Here is a 23,429-nt window from a genome sequence, read left to right as displayed (position 1 = left end):
CCACCCAGCAGCCAAACCTCACATCTCACCTCATTAACTGCATTCTCCTCTTCATTTACTCCCTCTTACTCCTCTTCCAATCTCTCCTGCTGGGTAGCAGGAGAGAAAGGAAGAGGAGTAAGATTTTTCTTCCTCGTCCTTCTGGGAAGTTTTTCATTTCCTCCTCTCACTTCAGGGTAATCCTCCCCACCCTCTCTTTCTTTGCTTTCCTCTTTTCTTTCTTCGCAGGGCTTACAGGAAGCAGTGCTGCTGCTGCTGCTGCCTGTGTGATCTTTTCTTTTAATTTCGGTCTTTAACCTTCTGATCTGACTGAATTTAAAAGTGAATTGAAACCTGTGACTGTGGTCATTCTACAATAATTTTCCTGAGTGGGTCTGGCCAGGTTTCACTTGGTGCTGATATCAGTCAGTTTAACATCACTGGGGGTTTCTGCCTGTAGAATTTCCCACCTCTGACATGATTTAACAGTGAGGATTATTTTGCTTAATTTTTATTTACTTGTTGCTTCCGGCTCTCAATTCTGTGATCTCACACAAAGGCAGAATGCCAGAAAAGTGACCTCAGAAGAGTAATTCTGTTCATATTATGTTATGGCCCCTGACCCTGCTAATCCTGTTCCCTCTGAGAAATAGCTGACTGTTCATGTTACTAAGCTCTGACAGGAAAACTGGCCGGCATTTCCAGGTTTAGTTTATTCAGTGTTAAGCATGTATGGCTTCACATTGTTGTAGGATTATTGTAACGTCCTTCTGATATCACTGCATGAAGAACACGGGCTGCATATCAACTCCTCCCTCTATCTCTCCGATGTCCACAGAAGTGGCAGCATTGCACTGTTTTATAGTTGCAGTGCATCATACCAGATTCCTGTGAAGTGTGGGATTCGCAAGTAGTTACTCAAGTGATTATCATGGATCGCTGTCATCCTTTCTCAGGAACTACCGGGAGGCATTAGATACAGCTAATTATGCCCCAATGTTAACTTAGTGAGAGTAGAACTTACTAAGATTAGCTCCAGTTGGGTAAACCTTGTTTTCTAACCGTCTTTAGCATGTGGACCATAAAACGATAAAACAAGGAATGAATTGGCTTTGTTGAGATTAGATTGGATTTGACGTGGGGTCATAACAGCAGGGGTAGGTTATGTTACAGTATGTCATGTAGGAAAGTCATTCTTTTGCTTTGTCCATTTTGTTCCAGAAACATGTTTTGAAGTTGCTCATTTGATGTAGGGATTGGTTGATTTTTAACAAACACAAGCACTGGCCATTTGTTTTTTTTATCTGTTTGTTGTTGTTAATGAAGATGAGTTTGTTTATTTCTGTGTGTGTGTCTCACATGAGTGTAATCACTTCATTCTTTTCATACTTCATATTTGTTTGCAGGGTGCCAGAGAAGAAAGTCTGCACTTACTGAGGAGATTCTACAAAGTGAGTGCACACAGCAGCCCACACCGAAAACACACTGGTTAACACACCAGCTACTTAATCTGCCCAGTGTGCACACACACACACATGCACCACTAATCTACAAAAATAAGTGCTTCCATCCCGTCTGCCCACACATGTGCAGTACGCAAACATAAAAAAGTGTAATGGACAAGTTGAGGCACAGCTCCTACAGCTGGACGCACACACCCAGAGGAGCAGACTGACTTTGGCAGACAAACAATATGAACGCACAATGTTTAGCACCCTGCTGACTGCTGCAGCACAATAGGTCAGTCATGCCATGGAAAAACTGCCATTCTGCGCCGCTCGGACAACGACTACAGACAAACGGCCAATCCGCTTGAACCAGTTCTTCAGGAGAACAGTGTCTCAACAAAGGCTGAATCACACGCCAACTGTTTGGTCTTTTGTGACATTTGCCTGTGCGTGTAAAGTTCACGTGTGCGTGTAAACACTGATAATAATGGAGACCATTTCCCTGAATATGGAATAGGTAAAACTGAAAGTGTTTGCCTTGTGCACTATGTAACAGAACACACAAACATTTTCTGTTTCTCTTTGAGTGTCTTTGGATATCAGTTTTGGAATCACTCACAGGAGTTCGGTTTGACTGACTGTCAGAATTCAAAAACATGGACCAGAGAGGCCCAGAGAGGCAGAAAAGTTGCATTTCAGTATTCAGGAAAAAAAATCCCTGTGATCAATGCACCGACTCCAAACACTCAACATTGAATGATGGAAAAAATGTGGTCATTACTTAGAAATAGCAATTGTTCTTGTTCTCCCAGCAGGACACATGGTGAAATGAAATGTTTGAATGAAATAATAATAACCTGACAAGAAACAGGAAAGAACACTTTAATATTGGTGAGCTGGTAAACATAGTCTGGACGTATCAGGGTGCTTAGATAAGACAACGAACCAATGACGAGCGTGCACATCGTCACTATCGTTGTTTTTGTACAATCAACTTGTATCATCTGTCCAACATTTCCTGCTTAAGTTCAGGGTCACCGTTTAAGAATTCCTCTCCCCCTCCCGTCACGATTTTCTGTCGGTGACATGCCAGAACACACAGCACCTGAGCAGGACTTGTGCTCGTGGTGTCACGTTTAGTTTCATTTTCTAGATAAGACACAGTCCTTGTTTGAGAACTCACTGGTCTGTTGCCTGCAGCAGTAGTAGAATGTGGTCACAGTGGGAAGCTGCCACAGATCCAGAAACATAAACATAAACAAAAAGAACATATAATAAACCCCACAGAAACTGACAGCGATAGTTTTTACTGCAGTGCTTTGTCTTACACTCTGCACGCACAGACCTGCACAACAGATGAGTCAGCTGAATATATGATATCAGTGTGTATATGATGTGTGTGACAGAGAGAGTCTGAACAAGAGATCATGTAATGATCATTCAGAGTAAATAGATTTACATTTGAAGAAAATGAGAATACAAATCAGATATTTGTCTGGGTTTCTAAAGCAGACCCAAACCCAATTTCCACACATTCACACTTTTTAACTGACCTCCAGTTTTATTACGCAATCACAGGGCGAGGAGATCTTCCTGGACATGTTCGAAGACGAATACAGGAGCATGACGGTTAGTGGGCCTTCATTTTATGTTCAATTTGTTTTAGTTTTGTTCTTGAAAAATGAAACACGGTTGACAAATGTGTGCTCATGTCCATCCGGACGCTGTACGTGGGCTTGTCTCTTTGTTCCAGAGTAAACCGCTGAATGTGGAGTATCTAATGATGGACGCCTCAGTGCTGCTGCCGCCCACCGGTACCCCTCTGACGGGCATCGACTTTGTCAAGAGGCTGCCCTGTGGAGATGTGGAGAAGACACGCAGGGTGCGTCCACACACACACACACACACACACACACACACACACACACACACACGCGTTGTGTTTTTATCACTTGTGGGGACATTACAGACTTACATTCATTTCCTGGAGGCTTACCGTAACCCTAACCATAACCACTATCTGTCTATTCCTAACCCTGTACCTAACCTAACCTTACCTAACCCGTAACCCTATCCTCAGTCTAAACCCTAAAATTTAATGATTTACATTAAGGGCACCTGCATTTTGTCCCCATAAGGCAGGTCAGTCCCCACAATGTGACTGTGTAAACAGATTTTTTTCCCCACAACGTGGTAAATAACAGGTCACACACACACACACACACACACACACACACACACACACACACACACACACACACACACACACACACACACACACACACACAACAAACACATGACACCAGAACGACAGCACTCCAAATCTCAGACAGCAGATGAAATGTAATGGCCTGATTCTGACAGTGATAACCGCACTGGATGATCAATGTCAACGTCTCATACAATGTTTTTTGGATTTTTTTTTAGCACTCTCATTCTTTTGTTCTTTCCATCGGTTTGTTGCAACTGTCGGTTTCAGACAGGAAAGTCGATTGAACATAACGTCTGTGTGTGTGTTTGTGTGGCCTCTCTCCGCTCCGTCTACAGGCGATCCGTGTGTTCTTCATGCTGCGGTCCTTATCGCTCCAGCTTCAAGGAGAACCTGAGACGCAGCTGCCTCTGACCAGACCTGAAGACCTTATCAAGACAGATGACGTGTTAGACCTCAGTAAGACGCACACAGAATCATACGATAGGCTTACAGGCTACAGCGCAGCTCACATGCTTATTTATTATGTGTACCCTTCAGACTTCAGGGTGGGCAAGGACAACATAAAATGAAGCCTGATTAGTGTAATAATAGTGTAGCCTAAGACAGTCGAGAAAATTACAGAGCAAGAGCAGGTGAAAACAAACAGCTGTAACCACCCCTACAGTGTTCAATTTCCCCGAAACATCATCAATTGACAGCATGCATACCATGCTCTCACCCTCTCTGCAGCGCAGATGCGTAAGCACAGTTTTATCAATACCCAGATACATGCAAACAAGCAGAACCACAGCGATGATACGAGAATACAGACACACTCACAAGTACCGACTCTCATCTTCTCATACTGTACACAGGTGTGTAGATGATGTTATGGAAACTTGCATGTGGTTAGCTTTGCCTTGCAGGATATCACAAGTATGTTTGCACAGTAATGTGAATGGCAGCGATAACGCTGTCACACACACACGCAATGCACAAATTTAGCAAATCTGTACTTTTTTTTTTTTTTTTTCAACTTGAGCGTTGCATGCATCTTTGGCACCTCCCACCAACACATCCCCCACACGAGGCTGCAACTCGGTCCGACTAGTCCGACTAATTGCCTGTGTTATATAGCTTACACTTCTGTGCTAAAGAACAAAACAAACAAATTTTTGGAAATATATAAAAGATCAAAACTATTGCTTTGGCTGACACGTGGAAACAGGTTGGGAGCAAAAGGAAGCTTTGAGAAGTCAAAACCAACACGACCAAAACATTAACCAGGATGATTTAAAGATGCATATTTCCTAACCGTTATCAGGGGCTGCTGTTTCCTAACATCTCTCCCAGCTTCTGGATGAAAAACACATCACAAATGTCAGGGAAAGCCAAATGATACCATTTACATACGGTTACCAGTTTATTAGGAGCACTTGTGCAAGTGAATGTAATGCAGCACAGATGCCCCAATTTGTAATGTAACATTAAATTCCATTTAGCAGGATGATGTAGAGCGGCAGTAAAACAAGTCTGCCTGCAGTCCTGCCTTTTTTCTCTTCTAATCTTCAGAGTGCCGAAAGGGAGTTTTTCTGTCCACAAAATGAATACTGGCTGAAGGAAAATATAATCAGAATCATGTTTGTTTACTGGGAACTGAGTGTGATGCTGGAAATAATCGTCAAATATCAAATAGATAACATTGTCTTGGAACAGATACAGGATGCACGACCTACACTTAATGCGCTGCTGTCGTAACAGAGTTATTCAATTCCACTTAGTTATAGTGTGACTCAGCCCAGAGCAAATGGAATAAGCAGCCTCGCTGTCTTCTGCGTCCTCTCTGAATCCGTGGAATTGAGTTCGTGTAGTTGGCAAATCACTCGTGTCCAAGCACATGCAGGTTAGATGAACTGCTGACTTTATATTACTGTTTATTACTGCTGTGTACAAATTGGAGTAGAGAATAGTCAGCAGGAAGGCCACCTCTTTTATCTGAAATGAGCTAATTCCCTCATTTATTTGAAGTTTATTTTAATAAGCAGAACATCTCAGAAAGAAAGTACGGTTCACCACAAATTCCCCATAGCAGATAGTATGTCATCCAGTGTCTATATTAGGTGCATCTAATGATGCAAGGGAAGAAAACCTCCTTTCCTGTCTGTTTTCTTTTCCTCTTTCAACCTTTCTTTCCACCATCTCTTCTCTTCTGACTTTCTTTTTCTGTACTCATCAGTCAACGCAACTGTCAGGACCAACATTTAAGAGGCTCTCTTTGTAGAAGACTTGCACCAATGAAGAAGCGAAGTGTTCCGTTCTGTTTTCTTTTAATCTTTGCGATTTCAAATGGCAGTGGGCATGCCAGTAAAATCACTTCTTAGAATCACACATGAAGAGAAGAGTTCATTGTAAATTCCACGGGGTTGTTTACTTAGCAGTGATGACTGTACCGGCTGTGGTGAATTTAGATGATCATATCATCTGTCATGGCTGAGCTGCAGTTTCGGTGCTTTTTGGAAAGCTGGATGATTAATGATGTTGGCCTGACAAAAGTGGCCAGATGAATGGATCAAACCAATGACACAGCAGTGCGCCTTCACATACTGAAGTGCTTTCTAGAGATGTGTCATGGCTGTGCTGCCATTTGCTCTTGCATTAGAATATCGACAATTTCATTTTTGACTCCAGACCGCCCATCATTAGTTGATATGAACCACTGACCTAGTTTAAGTTCTTGAAAGACTTTCCAGCTTTGTGGTGCATGTGTTCTGTGGTAAAAGCTCTACTTTCATTTTCCCAAACCCTGGTAATGGAAACACACCTAAGGTTTGCTTAATTCCCCTCTTCTGAGAGGGGGGTGGGTGATCTCAAGAAATCATTTGACAGATGGATGGAAACACCTATTGAAACCAGATGTGCAGCTTTACTTTCAAATCTAATTCAGTGGTTGAAACCGTGACTGTTTTCTTGATTCCAAATGCCAGGCGACAAAGTCTGTGGCAGATCTTGGTCAGGATAGCCTTTTAAAGGCGATCATATCAGGTGTGACATGGCTTCCAGTAATTGTCTGGCACTTGAAAAGATCATTTGAAATGATCTCTGTTTCATAATTATATGTCTTGCATTTCACTCTGTTGACGCTTAAAAAAAAAAAAACAATTCCCTGGTTGGGTTTTCTCCCTCGTTAGTTTTTTTCTTTTTTGACCACGTCAGTGTCACTTTCATTCAGCAAGGTGGTTGATTAAGAACTCACTCTTACAGAGTCATTGTGGTGTGTATGAGGGTTTTTCCTCATTGGTTTAAACCTGCAACCTTCCACCCACAAACTCCTTTATTGACCATTTGGCTGCCACCACCTCCATGTCACCACATTCCCTGCTAAGCGTTGAATCGCAGATCTGTATATAGTGGCAGTAGAGTTGGAGCCTCGTGGTTGCAGAGGTGGTGATGCGAGTGGAAGCTCACGTTACATTCCCATCAACAGGAAGCGTGACAGTGTGCTGGAGGAACTGTACCTAGACCATGTTGCATACATGTGACTCAAAGGAACACGCAAAGACACTAAATCACATTGATCTACTTTTCCGTGTCGAGCCTGTATCTCCAAATACCTGCAAAAAGATGACGTTCCCATCAGCTTCACTTATACTTAAATGTTAGCATGCCAACATGCCAAATAAGGATGGTGAACGTGGTACACATTCCACTTGCTAAACATCAGCATGCTAACATTGTGAATTTGTTAGCATATAGGCATTAGCTTTTAGCACAAAGCACCATTGTGCTAAGGATTAGGGTTAATACAGCCTCACTGCAGCGGCGAACGTCTCTGTGGCCCATCGCAAATATTACCAATTGTTAATTTTTTGAACTTGAACAAAGCATTCCCCTTTGGCTGCTGGCTCTTGTTACCTGTTCAACGTGGAAGAAAAGCTCTATGAGGTTTGAAACTAGGCTCACGTGTTTTATTTGCACAAGTGAATACAGTCACTCCATTGTATGCCTTCAGCAGTGTTTAGGCAGCCTGGCAGGTTGATTTGGGACACTTGACAGCCCTGAAGGACAGGGAGTGTTGAACAAAGACAGGCAGCAAAGGTCTGTAGCTGCTCGGTGCAATGTGGTCTGGTGCTTTTTAATGAACATACATCTTGCCCAGTGGTACTTTGGTTGTTACTAAAACAGATGGCGTCTTACTTCAATCAGAAAGATTGAAAAAAAGGACCAAATTTCTGAAGAACTCCAAATGATGGCAAAACTGGGCTGATATATGATGAAATTCCTGAAACAACTGTTTGAGTTGCTTAATCATCAGGATTCCTTTTGGTCTGAGCTTCCTCCTAATGGGAGGGGGAGTTAATCTGAAAATTCACTTGACTAATATGGAAATGTTGTGCACCTCATGAAACCAAATCTTTCACAGAACGGTACTTCCCTGCAAGGTGGCTGTTTTGGATGACAGCACTATCAAAACAAGTAGTCGAAACCATCAATGTTTGAATGATCCCAGAAAAAGGTACTGGATAGAGTCAACTTGTTGTTCCACATTTTCAAGTTGACCCAGCCCTGCCTTCTCTAGACACAATTTAGGTGGAAATTGGGGGTTGGCGGGTTTTTTCCGTGCTGGTCTGGGGATTCAAGCTATCAAATTTCCCCTCATTTCTCTGACCGTTTGTCTGTTAGCATCTATTTGCTGCCAGAGTAAATGGGGGACTACCTCTCCAGTTACAGGTACTTTTCACCACTCACTGTTTCAGTGGGTAAAGTCAAATTCTTGGCAACGCCCGTTGATCTGTTTATGTTGGTTAAAGAGAACATCATATAACCAGCAGGCCATATGTTTGGTTTACATGTCAAGTCACTATGTGGGCATCAGCAGCAGTTTAACCTTGAGAAGAACACCAAAAATAGTGTACTATAGTACTGCATAGTGCAAAATAAAGGGGCTCAAGAACATGGAATATCCAACCAGTTTGACATTTATACTATTAGTCACACCAGTTTAAAGATGGATTGGTCAAGATTTTTGAATAAAATTATTGCATAAGTATTCTACTGTACATGGGGAAGGACATGAGTGAGACTGTGAGAAGAAAGAGAGGTTTATCGGGGTTGTTCATCAGTGTGTTGCTCGTTTACCAGCGAGGGTGGGTGATATTTACACTAGTGCTGTCAGGCGATTAAAAAAATTAATCTAATTAATTACAGGATTTGTAATTAATTAATCGAATTAATCGCATTTTAATCTCATATCTGCTAAAGGTCCCCAAATAAAGAATTTGAATTCTAGGACATTACAATTCACTGACATTCACATTACAGCTGGTGAATTCTTTTCATCACTGTAGTTCTCGACGGTAGCTGGAAATTAGAGTCAGATGACGCTATCTGAAACGCCTCTTTTAGGCCCTCGTCTTCCACGACTGAAATCAGCCTGCAATCAGCAGCAACCCACTTCGCGATTGAGTTTGTCAGTTTTTCTGTCGTGGCTCTGCTCATTCGTTTTCCTAACTCAGCAAGTGTGGGTTGGCGGAGTGAGCTCACGGTAGCACTAGCGGCACTAGCAGCAACTACATGTTTACATGTAGCGTTTAAATGATAATTCAGGCTGGAGCTGCTACGGTGAGAGGAAAATTCTTTTTTACACAAGGTACAAATCACTGCGTTCTTGTTAATAGTCCCGTCTTTGTTCTTTTTATAAATAAACTTGCCGTTCAAAGGTCCAAGTAGGCTTGCCTCGCTCTCCGGTGTCGCATCCATGTCTGTTGTCACCCTGCTTTTGACTAGTAACGCAGGTAGGATGCAGCCTATGGGTCACTCAAAGGGCCAAATTTAAAATACTTGCGCATTGACTTGCCACTCATGATTAATTGCGTTAATATTTATAGCGTGTTAATTTGCAGCGTAATTAATTAATCTAATTAACGCGTTAAACTGACAGCACTAATTTACACCAAAACCAATGGTGTCAGATCAGCTCATCATTAGTCCCACATTTCGTGTTTGCTCTGCAGTAGGTTTTGTGGTAAACTGCGGTGAAGCTGCTTCGACGTAGGCGTGGCGTTTCTTCATCGTCCTCCCAGACACGAGGGAGGAAAACGTCTTCTCTGTCCTTTAAAGAGCGTGTAGCAGCCTGCCTGCTGTAACAATATGCATGCACTGTACATTAGTGTGAACACAAAAGTAACAAACAGCTCATCAGTAAAACATGTAACTACACTTGACTGATAAGAGTTTCTAAGAATCTTTTTTTTTTTCAGTTTTTCATGGGTATTGCTATTCTATACTTTGAGGAACCAAGGTTTTTTTTTGTGTTTTTTTTTTTTTCATTTATACTGTATTTTGCACCAAGGTTTTTCTGAATAAGATGAATCATTGTATTCATAAAACAGAAGTGGGCTGTTAAAGCTACAGTGTTCTCATTATGTGTGGTTTTGCATTCGTAATTGAGTATGTTCCAGTGAAATAGCCATCATCAACTCAGTGTGTGTGCGTGTTCGTGCGTGTGTGTGGTGTGTTTCAATCAGCATCTTTTGGCATAAAAGCTTGTTAATCAGAATCAGCTTTGTTGGCCAAGTGTGTGTGCACATATTTGCATAGGAAAAAGGACAAAAGTGCTGTTATACAATAAGAAAGTGACGGGCGCTCCATACTTGGAGACTAGAATTCTCAACAGCTATTAGATGGTTTAGCATTGAATTTTGCACAGTCTCCAGAGGGTCCCTCAGACCTCAGTGATGAACTTTTCCTTGTCGAGCCTGTATCTCCAAATACCTGCAAAAAGATGACGTTCCCATCAGCTTCACTTATACTTAAATGTTAGCATGCCAACATGCCAAATAAGGATGGTGAACGTGGTACACATTACACTTGCTAAACATACGCATGCTAACATTGTGAGTTTGTTAGCATACAGGCATTAGCTTTTATCACAAAGCACCACTGTGCTAAGGATTAGGGTTAATACAGCCTCAATGCAGCGGCTAACGTCTCTGTGGCCCATCGCAAATATTACCAATTGTTAATTTTTTGAACTTGAACAAATCATTCCCCTTTGGCTGCTGGCTCTTGTTACCTCATGCAAACAGAAACTGGTGATACTGTGTTTGGTAAAGCTCACAGACAGACCCGAGGCACCTATTCAGTCACACCTCGAGCTGAATTAGCCGTACATTTACAGTTGTGTTTGTCTATTTTCAGATAACAGCGACCTCATAGCCTGTATGGTGGTCAGTAAAGATGGTGGCCAGGCCCAGAGGTTCCTCGCTGTAGATGTGTACCAGATGAGTCTGGTCGAACCAGAAACCAAACGCCTTGGATGGGGTGTCGTCAAGTTTGCCGGCCTTCTGCAAGTAAGAGAAAAGTTTTCTCGGTCATTCTATCCTTCCTTTCTGTTTTTCTTTCCTTTATTGTTTTTTTCTCGTCCCCCCCCCCCCAATTTCTGTCTTCTTGTCTTTCACAGTTTTCTCAGTTGCGCCCTCGTGCTGCCACCAATTCTTGTTTCTTTGTTTTCCTTCCTGTTTCTCTTTTCTTCAGGTGTTGTTCTTGTTGTTTCCTGAGTCCTGCGCATATTTTTTTTCATTGGAAAAATGCTAGAAATATATCACAAGAGAGCATACAGTAACTTATCTGCATGAGCATGTTTAGCCATGCTGTGTTACTACGATGTATTTCCTGCTTATTTTGAAACTATGTTTTTTTCTGATTTTGTTCATGTTTGCCTGTCAAACACTCTCCCCCACTCTTTGTTCCCTCTCGCTCTCCCCCTCCCTCTCAGGACATGCAGGTGTCTGGCGTTGAGGACGACAGCAGAGCGCTGAACATCGTCATCCATAAGCCCAGCTCCAACCCCCACGCCAAGCCCCTGCCCATCCTGCAGGCCAACTTCATCTTCGCCGACCACATCCGTTGCATCATCGCCAAGCAGAGGCTGGCCAAGGGTCGCATCCAGGCCCGACGCATGAAGATGCAGAGGATTGCAGGTGAGTGAACAGAAAGCCTTTTAAGGCTTCAGCCCTCGCTTTAATGGTCAAAATGACCTGTTTCCTTTCCCCCTTTTCTCGCGGAGGCGCAAAGTGTTTCAGAAGTTCTTTTAATAGTACAGTACAGTAGTATTTACAAGAACTGACATGAAATGTTAAACGGAAAGCAAAGAGTAAAAATAGAACGTTTAAAAAAACAGAAGTGCTCAACACTGAAAATACGACGGTGACAAATCAGATCAAGTCATCAGTTATGATCAACCGCAGCTTCATAGCTAGCTTTGCTTCCAGCTAATCTTAAGCAACACATCCTCAACAAAAGCATCAGGATTTTAAAAAAAATCGACTTTAGAAAAAAAGACAAATCTAAATGTTATTAGTCACGTTATTAGTCACGCTACTAAATTTAGTGGAAGTGAAACTACCCTTGAACAGAAGTGAGGGCTTATCTTTACGAGGAGCTTCATAGTATCAGTCGTTTCCCTGTCCTGTTCAGTCCTAATCATTCAATTAATAACTGTTTAAAAAAAACTTCTCTATTTTCTGTTATCAGTTTCACATCTTCTTTCTTTTTTTGCAACTCTGTCATCCATGATAATTCCCCTTTTTCGACCACAACTCCATATGTACCCATGCATAATGTCACCTGCTGGCCAACGTGGCTGCTCTGTCTTTGTGGGCAGTCACACACAAAATAATGAAGTATCCTTCTGGACTGTAAATACTGATGGATTTACCCATCACTTACTTGTACTTCCCCTCCCGGTGGTCAGATTCTTTAGAATTGCACACAACTGGAATGACAAGATATCTGAAACGAATCCAACAAAGTTTCAGAGGATGTGAGTCCTGACTGAACGGTCACATACACAAAATCACCTTTCTCTCACATCATACACTGTTTTTGAGTTAGACACCCTCTCCCAAAGTTTGAATTTAGTTCTTTTTTGTGACATAAGGCAGACAAACCTCCTCCATACTCTCACATGAAGTCCGAAGTTAAACCGGTGCTGTGTTTACATCCCTCTCACCCTCTCCGCCTCCTGTGTATGCAGCTCTGTTGGACCTGCCTGTGCAGCCCAGCGCGACGGAGGTGTTGGGTTTCGGCCAGACAGCCAACGCTTCACCCAGCGCCCTGCCTTTCCGATTCTACGAGCAGTCGAGACGGGCGCCCAACGACCCCACGGCAAATAGATCGGTCTTCGCCTCCGTCGATAAAGTGCCAGGTGACCAGGCCCCACTGCCTACACATGCTGCTTTAGCCTGTGCACTACGTCAGACATCCAGAAACTCTTCTTTCTATGCTCCTTTCTCTGTTTTAGGTATAGACATAGTAGACACTAAAAGGATTCAAATCGCTTTTTATATATTAACTCTGGACAGCGTCCAGATTATCAGGTCCAGATGTTAACGGGTGTTCTCACCGTCTGGAAATACTCCGCTTGGTTTAGGCGAGGGGTGGCGCCTGGGTAGAGTGTGCAGGAGGAGGAGGACTCATCTGTAATGATGACTATCATGTCAGCTAAAGGGCTTTGTACTTGTTTAAGCCAGCTGATTCGGGCCTTTTGCATCAACACATAGAGCTCCTCCAGGTAATGTCTGGAAAAGCTCAGGCTAGCAGTGCTGTTTGAAAGGCCCAGGATTTGTGTCAAGGTACGACTCCTAAGAATACACCTGAAGTGTTCATGTATTTTCTCTTTTGAAATACCATTCCCTGGTTGCCTCGCCTGTTTCTGCGAAATGCTTATTCACAGGTTTGTATTATTTGTTGCAGTTCCTGAAAAGGACTTTTTGTCTGCCACAGAAAGGGAACCTGTGAATCATGTGAAAATTACATTAAAGTGTGAAAGTCCTGAAATCCAGGTTTCATCACTCTGAAAATGATAGCAAGTTTCTACTAAGGGCAGTTTTTTAATATTAGGGCAGATTAGTATTCATGTACTGTGTGTTTTGGATAAATTGCAGTACACGTACACATACATGTGCACATATGCAAAAAAAAATTACACATGGTAAATGATGTGTGTTTATATACTGTGTGCCACACAATAATTCAGACTCTGAACTTGGGTCTTGTACATTAATGGCTAAAAACAGATGAAATGCAACAGTCATGAACTGAAGTAAGGATGTTAGGGCGAGATACGAATCAGGTGGAATAACTTCCCAGTCATGGTAACACATGCGTGTGTGTCTGTGCATGTGTGTCTATGTTATGTGCGCCATCCGCAGGTTTTGCAGTGGCTCACTGTGTGTCGCAGCACAGCCCCTCACCCCTCTCCTCCCCTTCGCCTCCCTCCAGTGGGAGTGGGAGCACAGGAAGATGTGACTCGGTTACTGCGAGCACTATATCAGCTCAGAGCCCCACAGGTAGCTCACACACAGCACATCCCTGCATGCATAAACACACACGTAAAGAAGCACCTACGGTACATTATAATCCTCAGGCGTTGGATTGTAAGATGAGAACAGAAGAGAGAATAACTGCATAATGTATCCAGACTCTTCATGGAGCTGAGGTGTGGTTAACACAGTATATCTACACTTTACAGCACACGGCACACACACGCCACAAAAGCCACACTAGTTAGCAGTGGTATCAGTTGGGCTGTATGTAAGAAGAAGCACAGGGACACACAGGGCTCCTCTGTCACAGGGTCACGCAGAGTTGGCGTCAGCGTGTGCCGTTCGTCTGCAAATGTCAGCAGACACGTTCTACCCTTCAGGGAACCTGTTGGACTGTAGACAGAGTTGCGCATCAGACATTCCTGCTGTAGGTGATCCAGGGTGTATGCAGACAGAGCTTTGTTTGGAGGAGACACTTTCACCTTAACCCAAGGGAGCCGAGCGGAATGACAATGTAGGAAGGTTGAGTATGGGGTTGGGTAAAATGAATAGGTGTTTTTCAGGTGTTCAACCATGACCTTTTACATAATTACATAAATATATGTTTATGGTTTCCATTTTTCAGCTGTCCTGGTTAGGCAAAAGTCAGTCACAACAGTGTTTTGTCTGTTCAGGCTCTGTTCTTTGGTACTGTGTGTGTGTGTGTGTGTGTGTGTGTGTGTGTGTGTGTGTGTGTGTGTGTGTGTGTGTGTGTGTGTGTGTGTGTGTGTGTGTGTGTGTGTGTGTGTGTGTGTGTGTGTGTGTGTGTGTGTGTGTGTGTGCCTTATAGACCCTGAGAAACTATAAGTTATCAGTGTTTTGTTCTAAGTTTGCAGACATGACGTTGATTATTGTAAAACAGTCTTGTTGTATCTTCCATACTGCACCATTACATTCTCACAATGTAAGTATGCTCTCATAGTAGTTTACGTCGTAGTACATAGTTTAGTTTGTAGTTCTGTGTATGAAGACTGTAAACCACTAGTACAACTGCTGTTGCTGCTGCTAGTAATATATTCTTGTGCAGTGTGTCCACCTTGTTACCTACTTGGAAGCTTGTCTGCATTAACGACATACTTGAAACCAAGCCAGCCTTGTTAGAAGGATCTGATTAATGTCTAAACAATGAAAACATCTCCACGTCTCCTCTTACATGCAAAGATCTCTATACTGACTATGGGAGACTCTCCTGTGTGTGTAGATTCAGGAGCTCACCTGCCTAACTTTCTCCTCTCCTCTAGATGATGGTGCATTTCTGGAGCACACCCCGCCCTCCTCCTCAGGCGGAGAAGGAGAAGGAGGCGGTGGAGAAGTAATGCTCGTCCCCTCTGCTTCCTCCGCCCCGGTCACAGCTCCCGCCCTGGCCCCGAGCCTCACCCCGGCGTCCCAGCCCACCATCTCCCTCCTCACCGACGACAACGCAGACACCCTCAGTGTGGAGTCGCTGACCCTGCTGCCCCCCGCCGACTCACCACACCTGCACCCCTGCACCAGCCACATTCCCACGACACACTCCCTCCAGAGAGCAGACGCCTCCATCGCAGAGGAAGAGGAGGACACGTCACCGACGGATGAGACTGAAACGGATGCGACGGTAAAGGAGGAAACCACGACGACAGAGCTGGTTACGCCCACTGATGAGGCACCAGAGGAGCCAGAGGGAGGAGGAGAGCCCAAAGGCGAAGAGGCACCTGTGGAGGTGAACAGAGACCAAGAGCTGCAAGAAAGAGACGGCTTAGAGTATGCAGAGACGACGGAAGACGCAGAGATCCGCAGCGAAACACCAGACTCACCTGAGCTGGATTAATCAACACGCACACTTTCATGTTCATGCACTTAAAAACACCTCTTACACACACACACACACACACACACACACACACACACACACACTCACTCAGACACACACACAGGACAGTGAAGTGTGGTAGTGACGCGACCCAGCTTGGCTGCACTATATGTTCGTGTTGCGACCTGCCGGGAGTGTGTGATGTGAATAGTTCAAGGGGCTTTTGGAGGCATCTCAGCATTTGTGTTTGCACATGAAGAAAGACTCTTTTTGCTCACACGCAGAGAGGGAGAGGGAGGGAGAGAGAGCGAGCAGAGGACGAGACAGACACTGGTCGAGCTCAAGGAAGGCGTTAAAGCACACGTGGGTTTCTGTGCACCGGTCGTGTTTTTAGCAAGCGTGCGTGAAGGCGCACAACCAGCAACGTTTTTTACTCATTCTGATCGATTGTCAGCTCAAAGACACACGCGCACATGCTACACGCTGCCGCCGTGAGCTCTTTATCTCATTTGTGAGGTTTTTAAAAGACTCGCTCTTTTCGTGTCTTATGTTCACATAACAGTTCGCCACTAGTTTTCTGTGGTGGTGGCCACTTCTGTGCTAACAGACACGCACACATACAGTACACACAGAGTCAGACGCACTTGCCTTTTAAACCACTTGCATGTCAGACCCCGTTAGCAGTTACTGCCACCTAGAACTGCCACTGGGTAGGTGTGCGTGCATGCGTGCATGCATGTATGCGTGTGTGTGAAGGGTTATGTATGCGCTCAGATGATTCAGCCACCACAGTCACGCGTGTGCTCTACCCTGCGCTTTGTTGTTATTGTTCCACGTGTGAAGTGACGACCTGTTCATTTCCTGATTGGTGCAGCATCTCGGGCAAGGAGGGAGCTCACGCTGTAAACACTAATTTGATGCTGATGTTGAAGCTCACGCCTAATCTTTGGATCAGTAAATGTTTGGATGGCTTCACCTCTGGGGTATGCAGGATGAGGTGTGTGAAAGCAGCCTTGTGATTCAGAACAGCCGGCACACAGTTGGGTGGGATCATTGGTAGTGTTGATATCTTGAGCTGACAGGTTAGGACAGGTTGCTCGGGTGAAGTGTAACAAAGCCTTTTCTTCTTCTTTTTTTTCAGATATGCAACAGTAATCAGCAAACTTTAACTGGCTTTTCTTTTCATTTCCCCATTCCACACGACTAACTTCTATTCCGAACCCATTCTGTGGTTTATAACCTGCAGGGATTAGACAGCGCGTGTGTGTATTGGCAGAGGTGACTCACCAGTCAGCCTGACTGACAGAATAAATGATGAGAAAGATCTGAATTGAGCACAAGCTGCTGAATGAGGCGGTGGAGTCGTCGTACATAATGGATAGCAGTTCACTGAGCATCTCTCGGTCCACGCAGGCGCTCCGTCTGAAGCATTTCAGGCTGTAGCCACGCAGGTGTGCTGCTGTTTAACGATCGAAAAGCCAAGTGTTGTGTGATATATTTAGAAAATAGATCAAAGTTCATTTGACTGATTAATTGAATCTCTAACAGCCTCAGAGAGTGATGCAGGATGATAGATATCAGTGGTGTCAGACCTGTCTGACCGGTCTGCCCATCGCCACACCTGGGCTGAATGTATCTGCTAGTTGCCCCTCAGGCACTGACCTGAGCTCAGCTTTTAGTTGATAAGTGCTCTCTACACTCCGGTGGCTGTTGGTAGCATCCTCTATAATTTGATAAGCAGGATGCTAGGAATGATTTTTCCACCCAGCTACCAGTGAACCATATATATACCCATTCTCCAGGAAAAGCAGGAGTGTAATGTGGTTAATGGCCCAAAAAAAAATCTAAAATGTAGTGTTTGTATGAGGCACACACTGTGTTTAAAGAGTGCAAACAGCAGTGTGGTGAAAAACCAACATTGTTTCCCTCAGAAGCTGCTCTGAGTTCAGTGTCGAGGGGCAAACCCCTCCTCGCCCTCCTCCTTTAATCAGCTGAATAAAGCTTTACTACTGCAATAATCTTAAGAGCTAACCAATGAGGGGAGAGATGAATGTAACGGACAGCTTATCTCTCCACACAGCCGTGTTATTTGATCAGTTTGAATGGATCAGTGTATTTTATGGCTAATTCTTGACTTTATTTGTAACTAACAAAGCACAGTCACGCATTCTTCGGAGTATATTTTCTCCCCTCGTCCTTTTTAACCCTTTTATCAACCTTTTTTTCCTCCTCCGCCTTTGCTTTCCAGCTCACGTCCCTTCTTTCTTTGTGCCATTATCACACGGCTGAAGTCTTAATGCTCGATCAGTCTTATTTTTTAACACTGTACAGTCATCAACACGTTTCTAAAGAAGAAATTCAGAGCAATATTCTTTTTTTTTTCTCAGTCTGTCTCTTAGTATTTCCATCTTGTTACTGTAAATAACAGAAGAATGATAGTGATGATGATGATGATGATGATCACTGACGTGCTGAAGAGGCTTGGCACCATTGGTAGAGCGGCTACCGATGGTTCAAAGGAACATGTCGTGTGTGAAGACAACACGGCGGCATGTTGCCGGGAGCCATTGGCGACCTCTATCCGAACATGCGATGACAAGCTTCCATTATTTAGTCTCTGATTGTAGTGTGTGTGTATGTAATATGTTTGTATGCTCTGTAAATGCTTTCGGCTTTTAAACCTGTAATTATTGTTCATGAACTGAAACAGAGGAATAAATAAAAGAACTGCAATAAATTATTCTACTAAACAACAGCGAGGTGGCCCTGTGAGTCTTGTTGTTGTGTTAGCCGAAGGAAGACGGTTTGGTGTTTCTGGGGTGATGCTGTGCTCATTCTCCCTCTCAATGTTTTTTTTTACTCTTTTCCTTCCTTGCAGAGTGGCACTCTTTGGTGTTTGAGCAAGAAAACCACAGGAAATATTAGAAAAGAACTGCCACAAACCGAGTGTGTGAAGGCTGTGTGTCATGGCCAAAGTAGCACAATTATATGCAGAAGAATTCACAAAAGATTTGATTTGAGGAATTAAGTTGGATAAAGTTTAGGTTTTAAATCTCTGGTGTGGTAAACAGATGAGAGCCCTTTGTCAGTGTTGTGGAGGACCTGAAGGTACAGGTTTCACTGATAAGCTCCTGATCCTCTTATCAGAGAAAGTGAAAGCAGATCTCTGTCATATGAGTCAATAACTGGATGTGTTTCAAAGCAGCAGCTCGAGTCCAGCAGGGACCAGGTTCTCTCCACCCAGCTGAGACCACAGTTCAGTTGTGCCATCAGAGAGATTCAAGCCCAGTGGGATTAATGGAAATGATGTTAAAGGCAGCTTCAACCTGGCTCATAGTCTGCAGTTCAGATCATCGTGTGAGTGGGGGACTGGGGCTGTCTTGAGTGTCCAACATGAGTCAGAAAAGCAGTAAAACCCTGATCTACACGGCAAAGATCCATCTAGCCTTCACTGCACTTCAACCAGGTGTAAAAGTGAAGACGTGGATGTATTTGCTTGAAATCCTGTTCCTGCGTGTGAAGGTCGGAAGGCTAAGATCATAACGTTGCCCTTACACTTTCTACCTTTGCGTCGTGTTTCTGTGGCGGCTGCAGGAGCCCTCAGTCATCTTGTGGTCTGCATGTGTTGCTTTTATCTCAGTTCCTCTCTTCAGGGAAGTCTGCCTGTGTGTGCGTAAACATGTGAATGGGTTCCTGGTACTGCAACCATGCTAAAACACTCTAGTGAATCTGTGTGTCTGCGTGTTTTCTCTGTACTAAACCACAGTCACAGCACTGACTTAAGTTTTGACTGTAGAGATCTTATGTGGAGATATGTGCTGTGCTGTCTGCACGCCCAGGAGTGTGTTACGATCACTGATCTCACACACGCCTGTTCTAAATATAAGCCCTCGTTTGGTTAGAGATGCTTTATAGATATATTCGATAGAGCTGAGAACATAACAAATAACTAAATATTAAATAGTTCAATTTTTAGGGCCCTTTATAGCAAAGTTTATCCCAGCCAGCCGCACATTAGCTTAGCGCAAAGACTGGAAATGGCGGGAAGAGCTAGCTGTCATGAGGTCTTGTCACCAGGCAACCGGCAGAGACACCAGGAAGTAGCTGTTTGCATTTGCTGCTTTGCACCGAAACACATTGTGAGTATCCTGGAAGCCAGACAAACTTACTGAATTATTTCCTTCCACACAAAATATTTGTACTTTTTTTTTCTTTTTTTTTTTTGGTATAACCTGCTTTGTGTTTTTGTGTTCACAATGGCTCGACGTCTTCTTCTCTCCCCTCTGTTGATGCATTGCCATGCTTCTCTCTGTGTTATTGCTCCATAGTGCCACAACTGGCCAGAAGCTCCACAGAGCACTTTTGATATTTTCCCTAAATTTAAGCAAAAGTTTCACATTTGGGAAAACACACTTATTGAATCTCATATCTTTATGTTAAATGTAAGGATACTCAGCAGTTAGCTTAGCACAAAAAAAAGGGGGGGGGGGGGATCAGTTATCATACTGTAAACAAAAATATTCCACTAACAAGAACTGACCAGCAAAGGAATCCTGGAAGCCTGAAAAAATGATGGGAACTGGTGACTAACGCCAGTTTTATGGGAACTGCCCTTCTATCCGCATGAGAACTGGTTTACAAGGGACTCAGGAACTGGTGTTGGGTCACAGGAAAGCCTTGTCCAAGAAAACACACTGAACCAATGAGGCTGCCAGATATGATCTATCTAGCTCTATCTAAGTAGATAATAGTCTTTACCATGGGGGAGTAATCAAGCCTCACACTGCTGGAAGAATCCATTTCATTGGAAACATCTAATGTCAAGATATTGTTTTTTAAAAGAACATCTCCCAGTTACTTTCATTCCTCCCGTGTTGGCCTCGTGTCCATCTCTCTGTCGCAGTGCAGGTTCAACTGATTCAACTCTAGAAGGGTGTGTGTGTGTATTTAAAGGACAGAAAACTCCGAGCGGAGGATTCGGCAGAAATCAGCTGATAAGCACACCATCACAGAACACCTCACTTCACCTTTCACTTCTCAAAATAGTCGGGAATGTCCTGAAAACTGAGATGCTATGAATGATGTACAGGATTCACTCATCACCGTCCTCCAGACACACAAGAACACACACACACACACACATTTTGTGCTTAAATCTCTGACCTCAATTTCTAGGTAGAGCTTCAAGAAGTGAGGATTGATAAGTTGTGTGCACCAATTAAAATTAAGATATCACTGTGTTTACATCACTGACTCATGTTCCATTGTGGTGTGTGTGTGTGTGTGTGTGTGTGTGTGTGTGTGTGTGTGTGTGTGTGTGTGTGTGTGTGTGTGTGTGTGTGTGTGTGTGTGTGTGTGTGTGTGTGTGTTCCACCCCTGCTCAGCCTCTTCCTCAAGCTGAGATAAATATATCCTCAAACTACTCAGGCTTTACTTGAATCAAGCTGTATTTTATTCAGTATGACTCAAAGTTGTGTGTGTGTGTGTGTGTGTGTGTGTGTGTGTGTGTGTGTGTGTGTGTGTGTGTGTGTGTGTGTGTGTGTGTGTGTGTGTGTGTGTGTGTGTGTGTGTGTGTGAGAGAGAGAGAGAGACTACATCCGTCTAGACCCAAGAGAATAAAAAAAAAAATCCCCAGAAGAAGATCACAGAGCCTTATGGTAAGGTTTGGGTTTAGCGTTGGAGTTCTGGTTAGGTATGAGGAGGGCGCGAGGCTAGCTAAGGTTAAAACCTCAAGTTAGACATGACACTGTCTGAAAAAGTGACACATGCTCTCACAAATGTCATGAAACTGCAAAATTCACAAAAATGATTCTGCTTTCTAAAGATAATGCCAGTTGAAATCAAGACTCATCTGTCTCCATCATTGTGTGCCCACACATTCTGTAATATATGCTGTATTTTTTAACATGGATTCGAACATCTTTTGTCTGCAATTAGTTTTTACTGAAACAAACTTGGGCGTCGGTTTAAGTCAATTAACACTTCAATGAATACTTTGACAATCTGGCGAATACAGTTATTTGCTCTCTTGCTGAGAATTAAATGAGATCCATACTGCTATCATGCCTGTGCGGTCATGTTAAGTGTATGGCTGAAGCTAGCGCCTGTTAGCTTAGCTTAGCACAAAGACTGGAAACAGAGGGAAACCGCTTGCCTTGCTCTGTTTGTCAGTGAGGAAATACACCTCTAAAGCTCATTAATCAGTATATTTCGTTTAAGTCAATGCATCCAGTCAGGAAATAATGTAGTCGATGCTTTTACACTCTGCTTTTTGTAAAGATTAACCAAATGATGACGGGTTAATTAGAGGTGGTTGTACCTTTGGACAGAACCTTGCTGTAGATGAGAGCAAGCATATGTCAGAATCTCCACGCCTCCTTTTGGGAGAAAACAAGCCCCATAAGAATTGTAAAAAATAGTGTCACCACACCTGTAAAAGCTGCTATGACACCAGTTTACAATTTTCTTTACTAATCCAAAGAGCAAAAGGCAGTAACGGAAGAGATGTGTGGCTTAAGGCTGTCCGCAGACAGGATGAAAACCGAGGGACCCAGCCAGTCAATACGTGCAACCGCTTCATCACAGGTTAATGTTCCTGAGTAAATAATGTGTGCCGATTATGCCTGTAGATCAAAGCGAATCAGAAAAGAGTCTTGGTGATGATGTAACTAGTTTTTTACTGTGAAAAATGTGGCCCTACCATAAAGCACATGCTTTTCGAATGGAGTTTGGTTTAACAGTCTGTCCAAAGACCTCCGTGAGCAGAGGGTATTTTAATATTTATAATTCACTTAAATTGAGCTGACCTATCTTACATGGTAACATAGGAAGTGGGGCTCAAACCTACCTGTTTCCTACTTGTGTAATAAGCACAAACAGTGGTCAAAACAGAGACATCTGTTCCACTTTGCCAGAGCAATACGATCAGTTTACAGTAATGTCCCAGTCTTTGCTTGGCTAAGCTAACAGGCTGCTGGGCGTCCATCTTCTCATGTAACGCTCAGCAAAAAAGCTAATAAGAACATTGTTGAGCTCTAATTCATTAATTATTTTATACAAACATTGCCAAAAAAAAAAAAAAAAAAAAGAAAGGAAAGGAAAGCACCAGTGGCTCTGTGGTAAGCATGCATGGTGACATTTGCAAAATGAGTGTAAGCCATGCATGAAGAAACCAGCAGAGGAGAGGGCAACCTGCAGAGTGAATAAAAAACAAACACTACTGTGTGTTATTCTTGAAAAGACACTGAGAGGCTGCTGTCTGACAGTCTGATAACACTTTTACAGGCTGGATGCTGTATGTTAGACACATTAAACGATGAATTTTACCTACTTATACAATAGTTGAACTCTTCCACGATGTTTCGGGCAAAGTTTCATCAATTTCTGCTGCAACCGTCCAGCAGTTTGGATGAATGCAACAGCTGTGTGTAAGAGTGTGTAAAAGGTGTGTGTAAGGTTCCTGTGAAATCACTCTCCTCGGTGTGTTTCACATGCTGCTGCCATGCCTGTGAGAAAAACACTGGAACACTCTCCAGAGAGGCTTTCGGCTGAGCCTGGTCCAATGTGACGCTGATGATCTACACGATTCAGTGATTGAATAATGTTCATCAAACACACACTCCTGTGAGTCACACACACTCAGACCAGGTATACCCACC

General features: G+C 43.4%; 1 protein-coding gene across 3 annotated transcripts in view; it reads left to right on the top strand.

Annotated features, from left to right (window-relative positions):
• clec16a (C-type lectin domain containing 16A) overlaps positions 1–18,526 on the top strand; it is a 35,494-nt gene extending 16,968 nt beyond the window's left edge. For 2 of the 3 annotated variants that reach the window (XM_070980840.1, XM_070980841.1), the window contains exons 15-23: positions 1,386–1,430; positions 3,006–3,056; positions 3,181–3,309; positions 3,975–4,095; positions 10,816–10,967; positions 11,393–11,597; positions 12,653–12,823; positions 13,830–13,967; positions 15,224–18,526. In XM_070980840.1, coding sequence (XP_070836941.1) covers positions 1,386–1,430; positions 3,006–3,056; positions 3,181–3,309; positions 3,975–4,095; positions 10,816–10,967; positions 11,393–11,597; positions 12,653–12,823; positions 13,830–13,967; positions 15,224–15,789 — 1,578 coding nt within the window. In that variant the 3' untranslated portion in view covers positions 15,790–18,526. The remainder of the gene's footprint in view (positions 1–1,385; positions 1,431–3,005; positions 3,057–3,180; positions 3,310–3,974; positions 4,096–10,815; positions 10,968–11,392; positions 11,598–12,652; positions 12,824–13,829; positions 13,968–15,223) is intronic. The other variant, XM_070980842.1, reaches the window with a different exon arrangement.
• The last annotated feature ends 4,903 nt before the right edge of the window (positions 18,527–23,429 follow it).

Source organism: Chaetodon trifascialis, chromosome 15 (genome assembly GCF_039877785.1).
Source record: "Chaetodon trifascialis isolate fChaTrf1 chromosome 15, fChaTrf1.hap1, whole genome shotgun sequence".
NCBI lineage: Eukaryota > Metazoa > Chordata > Actinopteri > Chaetodontiformes > Chaetodontidae > Chaetodon > Chaetodon trifascialis.
The sequence above is the reverse complement of the archived record's forward strand: the minus strand, read 5'-3'. Positions and strand labels throughout refer to the sequence as shown.